The following is a 19,972-nucleotide window of genomic DNA, read 5'->3' on the forward strand; positions in this document are numbered from 1 at the left end:
CCATAGAAATAAAATAGGAGTAGAACGGACATTCCCATTCAAATCAACGTAGCAGGATAATGGATGTATTATATTTTAAGATAATGCAGGATGGTCAGAGCGGCGGCCATTTGTATGTGTACCGTTGCCATAGTGACAGTTGTAGCGGGCTGACCATATAAATAGAATATGAGTATAGTAGTATACTCGTATTCTATTTCTATGGGCTCGTTATTTGTATAAATTGAAGGATTATTTGAATTATTTGAAGGATTAAAGTAACGGGGTATGACAGGAAAGTAAAATCTGGTATATTCATTTTGGTGTCACCTTATATATGTTCATGTGTGTTAAATTTGAAGGGACAAAGTATCTTTTCCTCTCCCAATATATTGAGGTGAATTCTGTGTGTTTAGAGAAGGATGGGAGCAGGGGACTCCTTATTTGGGAAAGACCAAGGCGCTGGAATGTCCCCCTCGTAAAAGAAGGGGGTGTTTACACAGGCTTGAAGCAGATGTGTGTGTGTGTTTTCATTGCAGTAAATAGATCTGCTACAGGATTACTGGTCAACTATACCTCTGTTCTTATTCTTTCATGTGTGGGTACTAAATGGCTACAAACATTGTGGAGAAATTAGCTTAAACATCTTTTATTACTCTATATGAAATGGAAGCAGTTTTATGACAGGGACGAGAGAGCTGGAGGAGGGTAGCACATTCAGAAGAGGTTCAGCAGGTCAATTGTCAGGGGAATCGACTTGTTTTCAATAGAGGTGTGTGGTTAGTTACTTTGTGTTAATAATAGCAGTATGTGTAAAGGAAGCTGGAAATATACAATGTGAAACCTTTTATTTGAAGTAAAGATGTGAACAATAGCTCAAACAAATGGAAGGGCCATAGGTAAGCCTGTGAGAAGTTTGACTATTTGAAAAGCATCTCTAATACTGCTTAAGAGCATAGGTAATGTGTTCCTCGTTGTTATTGATATGAAAGTAATTAACATGTATTACGTATATTTAGCCAACTATAACAACTATATCTTAAAACATACTTTTAACTTGTGTGTGGCAGTCAGGAGGCGGGAAGATGGACTCAGGGACACAGGGCCATAAAGGAGATGTGTGTGTGCTGGCTAAAAGCTGCTGTGTCGCACTGATTGGGTGCGACAGGCCATGTGTTGATCTCTGCCAATAAGATGACCTCTGGGGGAATGCACGTACACACCTCCTCCTGTGTTTTAGTATGAAAGCCTGTGTTTTCCTTTGGTTCGCGCTCTTGTTTTTCACCAGCCGTTCCTGAGACCTGTCTGAAAAGGGGGTAGAACCTGAGCCCGGAGTACTCTGCAGAGTGCTTCGTGATTCCTTTGTATTTGTATCGTTACTGTATATCATTAAAAGCAGGATTATTGTTTAACTTGTATTCTGGTGTTTCTTAATCCCTCTCTTCTCCCGAATTCACCTAGCTTGTTAAACGACACGCGGAGACGAGGTTGGTTTGCAACATCCTCCAAATCTCCAACAAATGGTGAACCCGACGTTTCTGAGTGGGGTGTTTTCGGGGAAGAGACCACCAGTGGCAAGAGGACGGAATAGTCCAGGGCTAAACATCTCGGCCTCTTCTGACAACTACAAACAGAGCTCTGTACAATAGGCTACCAGGTGAGCAAACACGATTTAATTCGAAACCTGTGATTTGACCATATTCCAAATTTTAGGGTTGTCAGACGAAGTTTACAGTGTTTTTTTATAGTAACAATGCACATGCGTGTTTTAGTTGTTAAAACCGAATATTGAGTTTCGGCAGGCCAGAAGGGTATTAAAGTCCCTGGCTTGGAAGTGGAGGTATAAGAGTCCCCACAGTTAAAATCGGATATCAAGTTCCGACAGGCCAGAAGGGTATTAAAGTCCCTGGCTTGGAAGTGGTGGTATTGAGTCCCCACAGTTAGACTGTCTAAGAGTAGTCAGTTGGTTGTATTAAGTCTCCATATAAGACTGACCCAAAATAACGAATCCACAGCTCGACGGGGCTGGAGATGAGTTATTTTGTTATAAGTGATCCAAAGGAGAGTAACGCAAACTTCAGAAAGTCATTCTGAAGTGACCGGGCCTCACTATATCCTTTGGTGTGTTGTGAATATTTACTGGTAACAAGGACAGTAAGTCAGATCAATAGATATGAAGTCTGTGAATATTTACTGGTAACAAGGACAGTAAGTCAGATGAATAGATACGAAGTCATAATGAAGGGAAAATTTTAACGAGAGGAGCGTGAGTTAAGAGCTTACGAGGACAGTGGGTTCAAGCAAAAAAATTGAATAAAAGGATAGCAGAAGTGTTAATTGTTGAAAGAAGCCCCCCCTTTTCCAAAGGAGAGGCTGAGAGCTACAGCGGGGGAGAGAGAAGGGGGTGTCAGTATTTGTCTGTGAGAGTTCCCCCACCCTTTTTCCTCTCGAGAGCAGCAGCAGCAGCCCGGAGTGTGTCTGCTTGCTTTTTTCTCTAGTGATCTGAAGTTGGAGTGAAATACATAGAAAATTAACAGATCAAGGTGTGATTTAAGTGGTAGATATATTGAAATAAATAAGAAACAATGGTTTGCTGCTATTTAAATATAGTCTTTGAGAACTGATTGATACCGTTGCATTGCGTTGTGAATTTCATGGTATTTGTCATTAACTAAGGATTGTACTTAATTATATTCCAAGGGGAAAATTATATTAAATACAGGAACAAAAGAGTAGAAAGTAAAGAGAAGATTTTTGTGAGTTCGTCAGAGGGAATCTGTTAATGTTTAAGCATGACAGAGGTCCTGCAAGAGGTTTTGCTCCAGGCATCTCACACGGTTACACAAAGGGGTGATTTATGAGAAACTTGTGGTCAGGAGAAATGAGATGTTTTGGAGAGTAGACAGAGAGAGAGAGAAAAGTAAGGTTGTTGCTAAAATATAAAGAGTAAAAGTTATATAAAGTTAACTACTATTCGGGAGAATGTCATATTGTTGAATGAGTAACCTAAAATAAGTGAAGATGGTGAAATAGTTTGATTAAGGATACAACCGGTAACTACTGATTAAATACACAGTGATGGTGTACATGAACATTGAGAGTAGATTAAGTTGTTTTGTTCTTCATGCTTTTCATCAGAAGTCATTTGAATTGTTATTATTTTTAAGTCGTGTTGTTTTGTGTTATATTTCTAGACTATAATGTACCCACATGCATGTGGTTTCTTTGTCCCAGTTCATTTTAAAGTCAGCCGCCTCATGGCTAAATCTATTTGACCCCATGAGGTCAAGAGTCATTCTGTTAGACCACCATCTTGTGAAAGACAAATCATTGTTCTTTTGTCACATTTTGAATTAGAAAAGAGTTCATTTTGCTAGATCAATTTATCTATAAATGTTGTAGTGGGAGTTTTGTGTTTGCTAACATTTTTAGGAACGACAACACTAGGAGATGAGTAAACTCAAGAATCCGTGGAGTGTAAATACATTAAGAAAAACACATTTTTATACTCTAACTTTTTGCACATCATAGACAAGGTATTTAGACAATATAAATAAATATTCACCAAAAGTAATAAGTAAAATGGAAAGTAGACATGGGCCTACACTTGAGTCAAAGTATATTACTGTGATCTGATCAGTGTGCTCTGCAGGTTTACTATTGTTCTACGTAACAGTGGGATTTAAAATATTGGAGAAAGTATGGAGATGTTCTTTCGTAGTGTGTGAAATATGTAATGCTTGAAACAGGTATTTCAATTTATGGAAGAAAATGGTTTCCTGAAAGACTCAGGTTGGGTAGATATGTAACAATGGATGAAACAATTTATAGAGGGAGTTTTTGTAATATCATTAGTAGACATTAATGGTGTTGTTTAGATGGCATTTAGCAACTAAGACATATAGTATGATTAGAAAGAGACAGAGTGGAAAGGGTTGGATTGATTCAATCTCAGTGTGCTAGATTTCTTATGGATAATGCGTCCCGGGACCTGGACTCCCCCTCTGAGTTAGAAAGGCTACGACCCCGTCCCTCCAAGCAGACAAAAGACCCAACCCAAAAGGAGGCTCCTCCTTCTCCATCAAACAGACAGAGAACCGGAGCTGAACCGTCTCCACCTGAGGCATCCAGAACCAAACCGCTTGCTGACATACAGAAATACTCTCATCAGTCCCTCAGACAGGGCATGAAGCTGAGCCACGAGATTTGGCACAGGAGCAGAGTGGGGGACATGAGAGCAGAATCCGCCCTCCATGAAGCAGCAGAGAGACTGTAAAGGGGAGATGAAATGCAAAGCAGTGCAAAGAACAGTGGCATGATGTGGGCTGCAGATGTGACTGGGCCAAAGGCTGCCTAAAAGAGTTACAGCGGATGGATTCAAGAGCTGATGGACTGAAGAGAAGACAGAATCAGAGGAGTTGGCATAGTCGATTAGAAGTGAGGAGGTCGGGGTCACGGCTTGAGACAACCAGGGGAGGAGAAAAGGAAAACGGGAATGAGTGAGTTTACACATAAACACACTTATTCACAAAACGCGCATAGAAGACACCACATTTAAAGAACTTGAATTGACTTGATAAATAAGTAAAGATAAAAAGAGGTATTAACCATGAATTAATCGATTGGTAAATTCAAAATAGCAGTAAAGAGGAAACTATTAATGTAAAATGAGAAAATCATCCTAAAAACACACTGAGGGTTAAAGGGGGAGACATGAGGGAAATATGCACTACACTTTAAGCAGGGGGTGTTTTGGAGTAGCACAGTGTAGAACCATATTCTTCAATCTTTCCATCATATTAATAAATTATTCTTCAAGAGATTTTTATTCATGTGTGAATAAAGCAGTGATTTCATTTGTTACAATATTGATTTCACCATTGTGGCATAGTTATTACCATAGGAGGGCTTTAGGATGGAAACTGTTTTTAATCCTTGATAGAGTAAAGGGTGATGGTTGCATGTTCGGACACCCAGTGTTCCACACACTGCTAAAGAGTTTAACATTGTTTTTAAGTAGACCGGAATTGAAGATAAATGAGTATAATGAGCTATGAAATGCAGAGCTACACAGATCCTAGTAATGTTTTGACTTAAGATAATAGTTATGTACACAAGTTTCTGAATTAGATTTCTTAGACATTTTAATACTACTTAGTTGTAAATAAATTGCAGTAGTAGTAGTACTATTATGAAGTGAGTTTTGTACCAAGTTGCAGGAAATGTGGGAAGCAGCCGTCCCGATGACAAGTTAGAGATATCTGACTTAAGGTGGTAATCGTGAATTGATAAATGATGGCGCTCCATATATGACTGATTTTTGTAGACAAAGGATACTGGCCTATGCTGAAATATCAAAGTCTCTGCAGGGCACGACACATGGCCAATGAAACTGAGACCAAATGACCTTTGACCCTGACTGACAGTGTGACTTGAGAAAAGCACTATCAATGACTGACTCTGGGGCTGACCAAACTTCACTTTACAACCTGACAGTGTGGGTGTGAATGAATTTCTGCATGTGATCAGTGTAACTGCATGATTCTAAAACAATAACTAACCGAGCATGTTTTTAGACTAATACATTATTTTGGAGCTCCATGGGAAACACAGGTTTCCTACGATTTCACACATTTGGAAAAATGCACATGTGACCCGTTTCTAATTCCCACAGGAGTTGGCGGTTTGCAAATGTAAAACTCAAACTAAAATCTAAAGATTCTGTTTCTTTTAGGACTGCCAGCTGGGAATGAACACTTATTTTCCCTGGAGTGTTTACTGTGAAAGATGATGGATGTACTTTTGTGAATGATGTTTGGTATTTTCTTATAACCACTGGTTACCTGAAGGTTTTCTTCCCATACAGGATTTTATTACACATGTTTACATGTGTAAAAAGGGGGAGTGTGGGATATTTTCATTTAGGGACTGGAAGAAACCTGCCGCCCCAACTCAGATGTTCAATCTGACCATTGATTGACAGTTTTAGATTTAACCTGCTCCCTATCTGGGGATAAGATAATGTTTGATTAATGTTGACATGTTTCTAATATTGATTGAGTTATAACAGGTAACACAGATGCAGAATCAGTGGCCAAGGGGCTACTGAGAGAGGTAATTCCAGAATGAGAATACCAGAGAAGGTGAACTGTGATAATGAAAACAATTTGGTAATATTTCAACAGGTATTAAAGTAACTGAGGTTTGAAATGTAGAAAGAACATATTACAGCTAAGTTAAAACATAGTAATGTAATGAGATAGAATTTAATTTAGACAACATCTTGTAACTAGCCTGGTAAAGAAGTAAAAGCCATAGACTGTTTAGATCATTATGGGGATGTACATTTAATTTAAAGTCATAATAGAAAGACATTTGATGACAGTATGTTGGATTTCTGTATTCATTTTTCAGCTTGATAATATCCAAGCAGTGACAGGTAGAAGCAGTCTCGCCTGGAAATTATTCACTTTGTCAGTATCATGATTTTAGTTGTTTTTAATCCATAACATTAGTGTGTTTCTTTACCAGAAACATTAGCAGTTCATATTATATTTAGATTTTAAATGGGATCTCAAGGATTTCATTTATAATAACACAGATGCTTGTCAGGAATTCAGAGCTATTGAGATATTTAGTTCAACTGAAGATGTTGGGGTTTATTTTGTTGACACAGGCCAAGTATTAGAATTCTGAAGCGGCCTACCAGTGGTGGGTCAAACACCTGAGGGCCCAGAAGCACTGAGCGTAGACTGGAGGGGTGGGTATCAGATTTCTCCACACAGGTTGCTGACGCCAAAAGGGGGACCCGAGGAGCAGGAGGCCGACACAGCGGAGTTCGTCTGGCTGAAGGTCGTCAGGCCTACGTGACTCAACCCCAGGTTCTCCGGCCTCTACAGAGTGACCCAGAGGACATCTCATGCCGTCCGCCGAGGAGCAAAGGGGGACATCTGGTACTACTGGAGCCAGTGTGCGGCGAGGAACACTCCGGCTAGGACCTTGGAGGACATCAGGATGGACCTGGCTATCGTCAACGCGGACATCCCTACAGCAGACGACTTGGAAGGAGGCGTCAGCGGGCTGGGGGACTTCTCGAGGCAGCAGAGGAGTCTACTTCTCTCTGATCAGATTCATCAGTTCCACCTTTGAAGGAAAGGCCGCATCTCCCCCTCCCTATCAGCTGCCCTTGTTGGCGTATTCCGCTGAGGGGGGGGGCCCTGATGATTCAACAACACGCAAGGATGCTGCCGTCTGGCACTCAGGCTCTCACTCTGATAGTTTCTTCACTGTCATTGGAGGTTGTTTTCTGTTCTCAAAGGTTTAATGAAGGGGGACAGACACAGTATCAAAGAATGACAGTAGTTTTGTTTCAAATGTCTTATGTGTGTTGGTCTCGTTAATGCGAGACCAAAAGGGGGAAATTGAAGGATTATTTGAATTATTTGAAGGATTAAAGTAACGGGGTATGACAGGAAAGTAAAATCTGGTATATTCATTTTGGTGTCACCTTATATATGTTCATGTGTGTTAAATTTGAAGGGACAAAGTATCTTTTCCTCTCCCAATATATTGAGGTGAATTCTGTGTGTTTAGAGAAGGATGGGAGCAGGGGACTCCTTATTTGGGAAAGACCAAGGCGCTGGAATGTCCCCCTCGTAAAAGAAGGGGGTGTTTACACAGGCTTGAAGCAGATATGTGTGTGTGTTTTCATTGCAGTAAATAGATCTGCTACAGGATTACTGGTCAACTATACCTCTGTTCTTATTCTTTCATGTGTGGGTACTAAATGGCTACAAACATTGTGGAGAAATTAGCTTAAACATCTTTTATTACTCTATATGAAATGGAAGCAGTTTTATGACAGGGACGAGAGAGCTGGAGGAGGGTAGCACATTCAGAAGAGGTTCAGCAGGTCAATTGTCAGGGGAATCGACTTGTTTTCAATAGAGGTGTGTGGTTAGTTACTTTGTGTTAATAATAGCAGTATGTGTAAAGGAAGCTGGAAATATACAATGTGAAACCTTTTATTTGAAGTAAAGATGTGAACAATAGCTCAAACAAATGGAAGGGCCATAGGTAAGCCTGTGAGAAGTTTGACTATTTGAAAAGCATCTCTAATACTGCTTAAGAGCATAGGTAATGTGTTCCTCGTTGTTATTGATATGAAAGTAATTAACATGTATTACGTATATTTAGCCAACTATAACAACTATATCTTAAAACATACTTTTAACTTGTGTGTGGCAGTCAGGAGGCGGGAAGATGGACTCAGGGACACAGGGCCATAAAGGAGATGTGTGTGTGCTGGCTAAAAGCTGCTGTGTCGCACTGATTGGGTGCGACAGGCCATGTGTTGATCTCTGCCAATAAGATGACCTCTGGGGGAATGCACGTACACACCTCCTCCTGTGTTTTAGTATGAAAGCCTGTGTTTTCCTTTGGTTCGCGCTCTTGTTTTTCACCAGCCGTTCCTGAGACCTGTCTGAAAAGGGGGTAGAACCTGAGCCCGGAGTACTCTGCAGAGTGCTTCGTGATTCCTTTGTATTTGTATCGTTACTGTATATCATTAAAAGCAGGATTATTGTTTAACTTGTATTCTGGTGTTTCTTAATCCCTCTCTTCTCCCGAATTCACCTAGCTTGTTAAACGACACGCGGAGACGAGGTTGGTTTGCAACATCCTCCAAATCTCCAACAGACGTTAGCTAGATAGAGCAATAATTTGATTTTAGGTTAGCTCAAGTAATTCACCTTAGGCCTTCTTCGACCGATCTCCTCTGAATTGTACGGGATGACACACCAAACAGATCCGCGATTTCTCGGGTTGATAGACCGGACAGCACATAGGTAGCGAGCATATCGCATGGAATATCCAGAGGCGGGCGTCCTGCACCTGTGCTTGAACCAACTTCTTGGACATCTTCCGCACGAACACGGTGCTCAATCAGTGTCAAAGTATCTACAACTTCGTCATCCGTGTCGATATCTCGAAGAGCGCTTATCCGCCCGAGTACTTCGATAAAGTCTTCAATATGGGCCAAGTCAACACAGTATCTGTTGGTAAACCGTGTTGATCAATTTGATCTGCTAAGGATAGCATAGCATCTTGGAGCCCACCGACGTCTTCCATGTTGTCTGCCCCGCCTTATTTTCATTTAGTAGTTATTATATAGTTTATAAAAAATGTTTTAAGTCCTTCTCCTCCATTTTCTTCCTCTTCTCGAGTAGTCAGTGTTGTGGTGCTGTTGCTTTGGTCTGGGTCTCTGGATCTGTGAGCTAACCACGCCCCGTTCATTTGCATATAAGGAATGGAAATGTCTCATCATGAAATGTCTCATCATGAAATACAAGTCACCTGAAATAAATAAATGCGTCATTATGAAATACAAGTCATCTGAAATAAATAAATATCTCATTATGAAATACGATTCTCTTGAAATAAATAAATGTGTCATTATGAAATACAAGTCTCTTGAAATAAATAAATGTGTCATTATGAAATAAAAGTCTCTTGAAATAAATGTCTCATTATGAAATAAAAGTCCCATGAAATAAATAAATGTGTATTTAAATGTACATGTATACATATTTATTGCCTCATTTATTTATTTCATAATTTATTTCATAGGCATATTTATATATATATGTATTTATTTAATTATTGATGTATTTATTTATTTATTTAATTTTGGCTTAAATGGCATTCCATAGACTCCGGTGCTAGTGGATCGCCGGAGCTGTAGATTAACATTTGCATGCTTATTGTAGTTGTAAGGGCAATGCCTGTGGCACCATGGAGCATATGTGTGGGCTGGACCTGTATTTTACAGGAAAGGAGTGATCAGAGGGTCGAGTTGTCGATTCTTGTTCAGTTTTCATCTTCCTCACCCTCTCAGACTTTGAGTTGCGCGCGCTGCTAAAGAGACGCGCTACCATGGAAACCAAACAATGGTGTAGCTGTATTAAAGTCAGAGTGGAAACAGTCGTGAGTAAATCTGATTTTGTCAGAATTCGGGAGAAATGCGGGAGTCTCCCGCGAAAATCGGGAGGGTTGGCAAGTATGAGTCACACACACACACACACACACACACACACACACACACACACACACACACACACACACACACACACACACACACACACACACACACACACACACACACACACACACACGTTTTTGTCACCATTTCCATAGCCCCACCAAAAATATTTTCCACCAGCCGCCACTGCCCCTAGGGTCTCTCTGTTATTATCTGTTACTATTGATAATTATCAATAGTCCTTGCAATCAACGGGGGAATTCCCGGATACATTTCCAGATATAAGGCAGTTAAAGTCTTGTAGAATTAATGTTTATCTCCTACATATCCTTCAGGCCTTGAGACTTGGGTCACCCAGCAGTAAACAAGATAAACGTCCTTTTGAGCTTATCAATAAAATGTATTCATTCCTAGTAAGCTGACTTTGGGGTGAAGGGAAGTTCAGGGAAGCCATTAAGCCACAAGAACAATTAACTTATGGTGGTTGACTGATGCGGGGACTGTCATGGGACGATGGCGTTTGGATATTTACAAATATGGCTTTCATAAAGAAAAACAGGTGACTGTTGTGTGATAAGATACATGATACGATGTTTGTGTGTGTTGAAGATGTTTAGGGGGAATGAGTATGTGTCCTGTCAAAGAGTCCTCTGTCATGACTCCAAATAATTGATTGGGGGATCTGCCTAAGGGCAGAGGGACAGAAACACACACACACACGCACAGAAGCAACATGGAATCAACAACTGCGGACTTACTACCTGGAGTCCCGCCCAGAAGGGAAACCAACCAATGGAATACTGCCAACTCACTGGCTAGCTCGCTCAGAAGTGAACTCTGTGTATAAAAGTTGTGATCATTTTGAAGATCGGCGCTCTTGTTTTTGACTTGCCGTTCCTGAGACGTGTCTCACACGGTGGTAGAACCTGAGCCCGGAGTACTCTGCAGAGTGCTTCGTGATTAGGTGAAGTATTTGTATGTTTCTACCATTAAAGCAGATTATTGTTTAACCCTTATCCTGGCTGCTTTGAATTTCTCCTTATTTTGAGAACCCGCTCATATAGGAACGGCGCGGAGCAGAGATTCTGCTCCAACAAGGGCGACAGTATGTCACCCAGTTTTTCAAAAAAAAAGGTGGGTGGTCCATGGTGGAAATTAGTCTGTTAGCTAAGCTTAGTCCATTGTAAATAATAATTGTAATGTTTTGCTGACATTAAGTAGTCTACTGTTAATATCTTCACAGAAAATGCTGAGGTTTTTCATTTCACTGCTCTTTTAGCTCACATTTAATAAATGCAGGTACATTTTTAACAGCTATTCATACTAAATCAGTTGTCCCTCCCCCTGGTGCCAGGACCAACAGATCCATCTCTAGGCTCAGCAGCCCTGTCCCCCCATAATGCTTTGCAGTCTTGCCATGCTGTCCATTGAAAGCCATTTGGCTAGAAAGCTGGACTTCAAGGACTTTATCAGTGACTGTGCCTGTAAGAAGGCTAGGCGCTGGACTCTTGGTGAAGGCTGAGCAAGGGCTCGCAATAACTGTTGAAGGGCAAGGCTATGGTAACGATATTGGATCACACAGAAGACGCATGATGAGAAAAAGACTGAGAACAGGTAATAGGCTCTAATTTAGCACCACCATCAGGCCTTTCCATTTCCATTTCCGTGTTGTTGTCCATTTACACTTTAATACCCGCTTATTTTGTAGTTGGTATGTATATTTTAATTGAACAAATCTGCTGCTTATGTTATTTATTTTGTTATAGCATTTTATAAATGATAATATTGGTCTTAATGTTCACTTTATTATTAATTTAAGAGGTCATGTATATTTAAGTTATATTTATTTAGATTTATGAATGTTCCATTCAAAAATGTTATTAAAAAGGCATGTACACCATAAAAGATGACTATTGAGATCTATTGTCAGGAATGTTAGTCTTAAAATAGTGAATTCTACTGCAGCAGAATGTTGCACGTCTGCAGTGTTATATGTTCACCGCTCAGTGTCAGTAAATATTGTGCGGTTAGTATTGGACTACAAGATAGAGGCAAGCCTTTACAGGTAGAGTTATTTAAAGCATAAATGAGTGGGTTGGGTTCTGGAGTTCTGGTTACAGCAATTGTGCTTGGTTGGCGTGGCCTGTGCCTGGTGGTGGGGCCCATTGTGATATCTTTTCATGGGGCCCAAAATCCCTGGCGGCGCCCCCGTGTGTGTGCGGAAATAGCGCATTTAGTGTGTGTGTGAGAGAGAGAGAGAGAGAGAGAGAGAGAGAGAGAGAGAGAGAGAGAGAGAGAGAGAGAGAGAGAGAGACCGAGAGAGAGAGAGAGAGAGAGAGACCGACCGACCGACCGACCGACCGAGACCGACCGACCGACCGACCGACCGACCGGTGCCAGCAGCAGGGACCGTGTAGTTAGCATCTGGTTAGCTAGCTGCACTAATGGACATACGGAGCTGTTTGTTCCACAACAAGCTGGAGGAGAGTCCTCTCCTCGTAGACTGAGAGGCTCAGGTGAGCTAAAGGACTCTCTGAGTGTTTAGATGGTTAACTTTTAGTTTAAGTTATCTCAGTGGGTCTCAAACGGTTTGGTCACAAATTATTCAAAAGATTATTTCCGCGGTACACCTTCATATGATCATTATAGTTATAAAAAAAATAAGAGAATAAAGGAAAAACAGTTTATGAAATACTATATGGCAGTAAAACAAGAATACAGTTTGAAAGGGGAGTGATTTGTAAAATATTCATAAAGAAAAAGAACATCTGCTTACATTTGTGTTTCATATGGGTGTTGAGAGATGTATCCATAGATCTCTTAATGTTGCTCTTTACCCCTGCCTATATGCCATGAGCTGATTATCGAGCCTTCATTGTAACAGTCGCGGGTGTACTGTGTGTTTGCATGTGGGGAGTGCTTTTGTGCATGCGCTATAGTGCCCGCATAGGCGAAGTTTGGGGGAGTTCCCGGGGTGCCCGGCACCCCCTGGTGGCCGGAGTCTTTTTTTTTTTTTTTTAGTTATGATGTACAGATAGTAGGTGGCCTAGATAAATATAACTCTGGAACGCTATATCAATAAATCCAAACTCAATAAACATAATAAATTTAAATCCACAAACATATTGTCTCAGTGTGTACTGCTGTCAGAGACAGAACATTACTCAAAAATGAGTCTACACAGACGATCTGTGCAGCTGCTGCGCCCTCACACGCTGCACGCACATGCGCACTTTGAGCACTCAAATTCAGACAAGTCGAGTCTGCCAGCCGCCAAAACCTGACAGGAGAAGACTAAAAAAATGGATATACGCAGGTTCTTCGCAACCAAAACAACTCCAGTTTCGGATTCAAGTTCCAGCGCCACCGTTGCTGCCACCCAAGCTGCACCTGCTCCGGACCCGCCAGTCCCGCCTCGCCCGTCGACCAGCCACCACATCTTGGCGCCGGTCGGCACCGCAGCTCCCGCCGCTTGCAATCCCTGTGAGACAGCCTCTGATGGCGGTCAACTTCCCAGTGACCTAGGAGATAAAAGTGTGGGCCCCAAACAGCCAGTGCTTCCCGTTTTCCCAAGACACAAAATTGGAGATAGAAATCGTTGCTTTTCTGCATTCTTTTATAACAAGCATCCGTGGCTGGAGTACTCGGTTTCAAGGGACGCAGTGTTTTGTTTTTGTTGCCGCCACTTTTCCAAGGAGATTGGAGAGGAGGAAGACACACTAGCTAAACAAGGCGGGCGATATTGGAGTAAGCTAACTGAGAGGCTGATAAAGCATAGCTCTTGTGAAAAACACAAGGCCTGCATGAGACTGTGGGAGGGCTACAAGGAAACTGAAAAGCATGGATCTGTCAGAGTCCACTTGTCAACCAGTCACCAGAACACAGTGGATAAAAACAGGGAGTATTTGACAAAGGTCGTGGATGTCGTTAAGCTGCTGTCTCAACTGGGCCTCCCTTTCCGTGGACATCGGGAAATACAATGGAGAAAAAAGGAAATACAAGAAAATAAAAATGAAAAAAAGCACACAAATACAGTCGATACAGAAACAGATAAAAGCAAGCCGGATGATGATGATGAAACAAAGGGAAACTTTTTGAGTCTGTGCGACTTCCTCGGCAAGTATGACCCAAGTTTCCGCAAAATGCAGGATGAGAAGTACTTTAATTGTACAAGTCCAGATTTTCAAAACGAGGTCATCTCTTTGTGTGCAGAGCTAGTCAGAGAGGAAATAGCAAATGCAGTGCGTGAGACTGGTTTTTTCACGGTTATCGCGGATGAGGCCAAATCATCAAAGTCTGAACAACTGTCTGTGTGTATCAGATATGCAGAAAAGCTACAGGTTAAGGAGCAATTAATCTGCTTCATTGACTGCTCTGCCTCCCGAGATGCTGCTGGGATTGTTGAGGGTATCAAGAAAGGGTTGGAGTCATGTGGACTGCAGGACGTCCCAATAGTCGCACAGTTGTATGATGGGGCCTCAGTTATGTCTGGGCATTTAACTGGAGTGCAGCAGCGTATCAAGGAAGATTACCCCTTTGCCATCTACGTACACTGCATGGCCCATAAACTTAATCTGGTCCTGGTGGAATCATGCACAGTCAACAGAGACATCAAAATGACGTTAAATGTTATTGATAAGCTGTACTCCGTGTTTTCAGAACCAAGCAACCACCACAGGTTTCTGGCGATGCAGAAAACACTCGAGATGAAGGCAAAGGAAATTGGGCAACCCAGTGACACGCGTTGGGCGAGCAAATGGCGATGCGTCTTTGCGGTTAAATCACATTATGTGCCTATCACACGCTGTCTGAAGGAGATGGTGGATGAAGGAGAGAAATGGTCAGTGGAAGCAAGTGGGTTGTATAATCACATGACCACACCTGGCTTCATCGCCTGCCTCATTATCCTTGAGGACCTACTGCAGGTTGTGCACGTTGTTCACAAGAAACTTCAGTCCAAATCCACAACACTTGCAGATGCTGCCTCCACGATCAACAGACTGAGAGCACACTTGAGGGAACGCAGAGGAGAGGAGGAAGGTTGGCAAGACATATGGAGCCAGATCAAGCAGTTTGGCGAGGACGTCGGCATGCCAGTTGCCCCTGCAGAAAGTGACCCCCCCTCCATGACAAAGCAAAAAAGAAGTTCAAGACCCCCTTTGTCGCTTTACCAGTATGTAGTGGGGGCCACACTTGGGCAGCGCCAACGAGATGAAAGGAATGAGGAAATAGACGGACAATTTGAGGCTCACGCCATCTACTGTCATTTATATCTCCCTGTGCTGGACAATATGATGGCCGAGTTGGACAGACGGTTTTCAGGTGAAGCCATGGAGCTTGCAGCGGCATGTGATGCTGTGATAAAGTGTGAGAAGAAAGGCATTGAACCACTTCTGAGAAAATATGCAAGCCTCAAGATCGTCCATCCACAGCTGGTGACAGCAGAAATGGACCTGATAAAATGTGCTGTCCAATCTCCCATTAACCTGAAGGACCTGCAAAACGAAGTGAGCAAGGAGAGCTATCCAAACTTCTTCCCATTACTCCAGCTTGCACTGACACTGCCCATTGGATCAGCGACATCAGAGAGAAGTTTCTCAGCAATGAGGAGGATCAGAAACTGGCTGAGAACTACAATGATCCAGGAGAGATTTTCTGATCTGGCCCTGCTGCACATTGAGGGAGATTTGACTGCAAAACTGTCAGTTGAGAAGATAGTGGACATCTATGCCAGCCGGAAAAAGAGGCGCCTGATGCTGCACTAGGTAAGCCATTCATTCAAATTATTTCGTTTTGTTGAGCTTAAATGCGTAATTGCGCAGCATCTGCATCCGGGGATAGCCAGCTGCAGTAAGCAGCAGACACCGCTCCACGCTCAAACCAAAATCCTCCAAATCCTCCCGTTTGCGTTGTGCTCACATGCTTCGGTCCTGCTAGCGGCCGCTGCTGACAGTTGTGGGACAGAGACACTGAATGCATGGAGATCATAATCACTAGATGACGGTGAACAAAAGTCATTACTTTGTTGGTTGGCTTTGTTTTCATCGCTGAAATTAGGTCAAAATGTGATAAAACTGCTGTGCTTATATCCTACAGTTATTAGTTAGTATGCCTATTGTTAGAAATTAAAATCAATGTTTTGATGGTATAATGTAGCTTAAACATACCGTCAGTTTAAACGCTCTTTTATACTGAAAAACCAGAAATTCTTGTGCACAAGCAGTTAAGCTTTTATTCTGAAAATCCTTCATCTACGGTTAGCATTTAGCATGTGGCTAATATACGATTTCCTAAAGAGGTGAATTGAGTAGCGAAATGATATGGAGTGGTGCAAACCGAAACCTACGGATTTAACACTACAACTATAGATGTCGAGGTACTACCATGTTGAATATTAAATGAAAGTACAGTTTATTTGAATACATTATTGTTTACAGACGAGAGTAGCATGTGACAACATCCGGAATGACCGGAAACCAAACGAGCCGAGAAGTATTGTTTAGAGTATTGATTACAGCGTTTAGAATGTGTTAAATGAAAAGTGATGAAAGAGAATATGAGGAGAAACGGCGTGTTAAGCATATATTGAATGTGAAAAGAACCTATCCTCTGTTTAAATGGAATAACGGACATTGGAGACGAGGTGAGCCGGCTGGCGGGGAGGAGCCAGCAGAGGATATACAGGACTGTCTCAGAAAATTAGAATATTGTGATAAAGTTCTTTATTTTCTGTAATGCAATTAAAAAAACAAAAATGTCATACATTCTGGATTCATTACAAATCAACTGAAATATTGCAAGCCTTTTATTATTTTAATATTGCTGATTATGGCATACAGCTTAAGAAAACTCAAAAATCCTATCTCAAAAAATTAGAATAATTCCTCAGACCAAGTAAAAAAAAAAGATTTATAACAGCAAAACACAATCAAACATTTGAAAATGTCCATTAATGCACTCAGTACTTGGTTGGGAATCCTTTTGCACGGATTACTGCATCAATGCGGCGTGGCATGGAGGCAATCAGCCTGTGGCATTGCTGAGGTGTTATGGATGCCCAGGATGCTTCAATAGCGGCCTTTAGCTCATTAGCATTGTTGGGTCTGGTGTCTTTCAGCTTCTTCTTCACAATACCCCACATATTCTCTATGGGGTTCAGGTCAGGGGAATTTGCAGGCCAATCGAGGACAGTAATGCCATGGTCAGTACACCAGTTACTGGTGGTTTTGGCACTGTGGGCAGGTGCCAGATCATGCTGGAAAATGAATTCCTCATCTCCATAGAGCTTTTCAGCAGACGGAAGCATGTAGTGCTCTAAAATCTCTTGGTACACAGCTGCATTTACTCTGGGCTTGATGAAACACAGTGGACCAACACCAGCAGCTGACATGGCTCCCCAAACCATCGCTGACTGTGGGAACTTCACACTGGATTTCAAGCAACTTGGATTTTGCTCCTCTCCAGCCTTTCTCCAGACTCTGGCGCCTTGACTTCCAAATGAAATACAAAACTTGCTTTCGTCTGAAAAGAGGACTTTGGACCACTGTGCAACTGTCCAGTGCTTCTTTTCCTTAGCTCAAGTCAGACGCCTCTTCCGTTGTCTTGAGTTCAGAAGTGGCTTGACCATGGGAATACGGCTATTGTAGCCCATTTCCCGGACACGTCTGTGAACAGTGACTTTTGATACCTGGACTCCAGCTTCAGTCCACTGTCTTTGAAGCTCCCCCAAATTCTGGAAGCGACTCTTCTTCACAATGCTGTTAAGGCTGCGGTCATCTCTCTTGGTTGTGCAGCGTTTCCTGCCACATTTCCCCCTTCCAACAGACTTTTTGTGGATGTGCTTTGAAACTGCACTCTTTGAACAGCTTGCTCTTTGAGAAATTTCTTTTTGTGTCTTACCCTCCTGATGGAGGGTGTCAATGACGGTCCTCTGGACAGCAGTCAGATCAGCAGTCTTCCCCATACTTGTGATTTAGTTTACTGAACCAAGCTGAGTGTTTTTCAAGGCTCAGGAAACCCTTGCAGGTGTTTCGAGTTAATTAGACGATTCAAGTGATTCGTTGAACACCCTACTAGTATACTTTTTCATGATATTCTAATATTTAGAGATAGGATATTTGAGTTTTCTTAAGCTGTATGCCATAATCAGCAATATTAAAATAATAAAAGGCTTGCAATATTTCAGTTGATTTGTAATGAATCCAGAATGTATGACATTTTTGTTTTTTTAATTGCATTACAGAAAATAAAGAACTTTATCACAATATTCTAATTTTCTGAGACAGTCCTGTATAACAGCGCCGGAGGAGAGATCCGGTCTCTTCTCTTCTTGCTCAGGAGAGCCAGATCACAGCTGTTTTCTGCCGGAACAATATTCTGTCTGTAACACTACCTCGCCTTTTTTAATTAAAGTATCCCATTTGAATCTTTTCAGAGACTCCATTTAGTCTCATTTTAAAGCTTCTCTCCTGGAAGCGAGAATAAAGAACATATTTAACACTATACAGTTCATTAAAAAGTGTGTGAGCATTGGGGAACATTGATCCTACAGACCTCTGTGTTATAGCCTAATTATAGCAGCAGTATGTGCCGCAGCAGCCGTTTTATTTTGCGGCGAGTTCCGCTGCCATAGTAATTTCATCTATTGGGCATATTAGTTATGAAAACACACCTGCAGTAGCCTGTAGGCTATCCTGATCAATTTTCATGTATGAATCCTTGTGTTGCAGCCTATAGCTATACATTACATTTGTAGTTATTTTTTGGCACCCCCAACCTTAAAGTTCAAACTTCGCCCATGAGTGCCCGTAATAGTGTTCACTGGAGTCCAGCACCTCAGCACCCTCAATCAAAATACTATCCCGCGCCTCTGGATAGTAGTGATGTGTCGGTCTCGAACGAGCCGATTCTTTTGAACGGCTCTTTGGTATGAACGAGGGGAACCGAGTCGTACTTGGTGAGAGCCGTTCTTGTTATCGTTCAATTGTTAGTCCGCACTCACTGCCTGACAAAATCCACTCGCCTGTTAAAAAGCTTGATTTTGTTCCCCAAACGTATTCTGTGAAGACCCGCCCCTACTCTGATTAGTAGGTTTCAGCAGGAGGAGTGAGATGGGGTGGGTCTTAACGGAATACGCGAGAGAGAGAAGTCATAACAAGTGGTAGGCTACAGGACAGGTAGACGACGTGTTTTTCGGATGGAAAATGAGCCAAACGCGAAAACGCAGCAGCATTTTGATGAACTTCAACCAAAAAAGCGCACTATTTGTAAAGGCAAAATATCCTTTAAAGCAGGGTCAACAAATGATCTCCATCGCCACTTAAAAACACAGTATCTAATATTAAGAGTTGCGTGAATTTCATTCAAGGCAAGGCAACTTTATTTACTTAACACATACGGAGGGTAAATTCAAAGTAGTACATTCACGGACATGAATGACATGGATATGGCGCCACCTTGTGTCGTGTTTACAAAGCAGATTATTGACATTAGGTCTGGCAATACAGTCAATCATTATCCTGGTGATCATTTCACAGACAAACCAAGTAACCCCGCCAAAAAAACGGCTCTTTTGAACGGCTCTTTTGAACGGCTTTTTGAAAGGAACGGAGCCATAAGATCCGGCTCCCTTCAAAGAGCCATAAATCCCATCACTACTGGATAGAGATACTGCTAGTGCTAATAGTGCTAGCGGGCTTCAGCCGCGCCGTGTGTAAATGTGACCTGAGCGAAGGCTCGCAGGCAGGTTAGCTGCTTTGCACGGGTAATATGTTTTGTTTACCTGAGTGCGGTCTTGCAGGCACATCGCCTTGTCTTTTTTTTGTTTATTAACACTGACCAGTGACGTGCGGTGAGGTTCATGGCTGTGAGGCACTGACTCTTTCAGAGTCAGATTTACAAATATTTTATTTTGACCTTAATCGAAATATTCGGCTATTTTCAAAAGCTTTTTTA

General features: G+C 41.9%; 2 protein-coding genes across 2 annotated transcripts in view; one reads left to right on the forward strand and one right to left on the reverse strand.

The window, feature by feature from the left end:
* The window catches only part of LOC307028619 (uncharacterized protein), a 32,736-nt gene extending 29,834 nt beyond the window's left edge, over positions 1-2,902 (forward strand). Inside the window, exon 4 of the mRNA XM_079663800.1 lies at positions 1,441-2,902. Within this exon, the coding sequence (XP_079519926.1) occupies positions 1,441-1,570 (130 nt within the window). The 3' untranslated portion in view covers positions 1,571-2,902. The remainder of the gene's footprint in view (positions 1-1,440) is intronic.
* LOC307028144 (uncharacterized protein) overlaps positions 1-19,972 on the reverse strand; it is a 207,705-nt gene that overhangs the window by 164,254 nt on the left and 23,479 nt on the right. The window lies entirely within an intron of this gene.

The sequence above is a fragment of the Notothenia rossii genome (assembly GCF_949606895.1).
Source record: "Notothenia rossii genome assembly, chromosome: 2".
Lineage (NCBI taxonomy): Eukaryota > Metazoa > Chordata > Actinopteri > Perciformes > Nototheniidae > Notothenia > Notothenia rossii.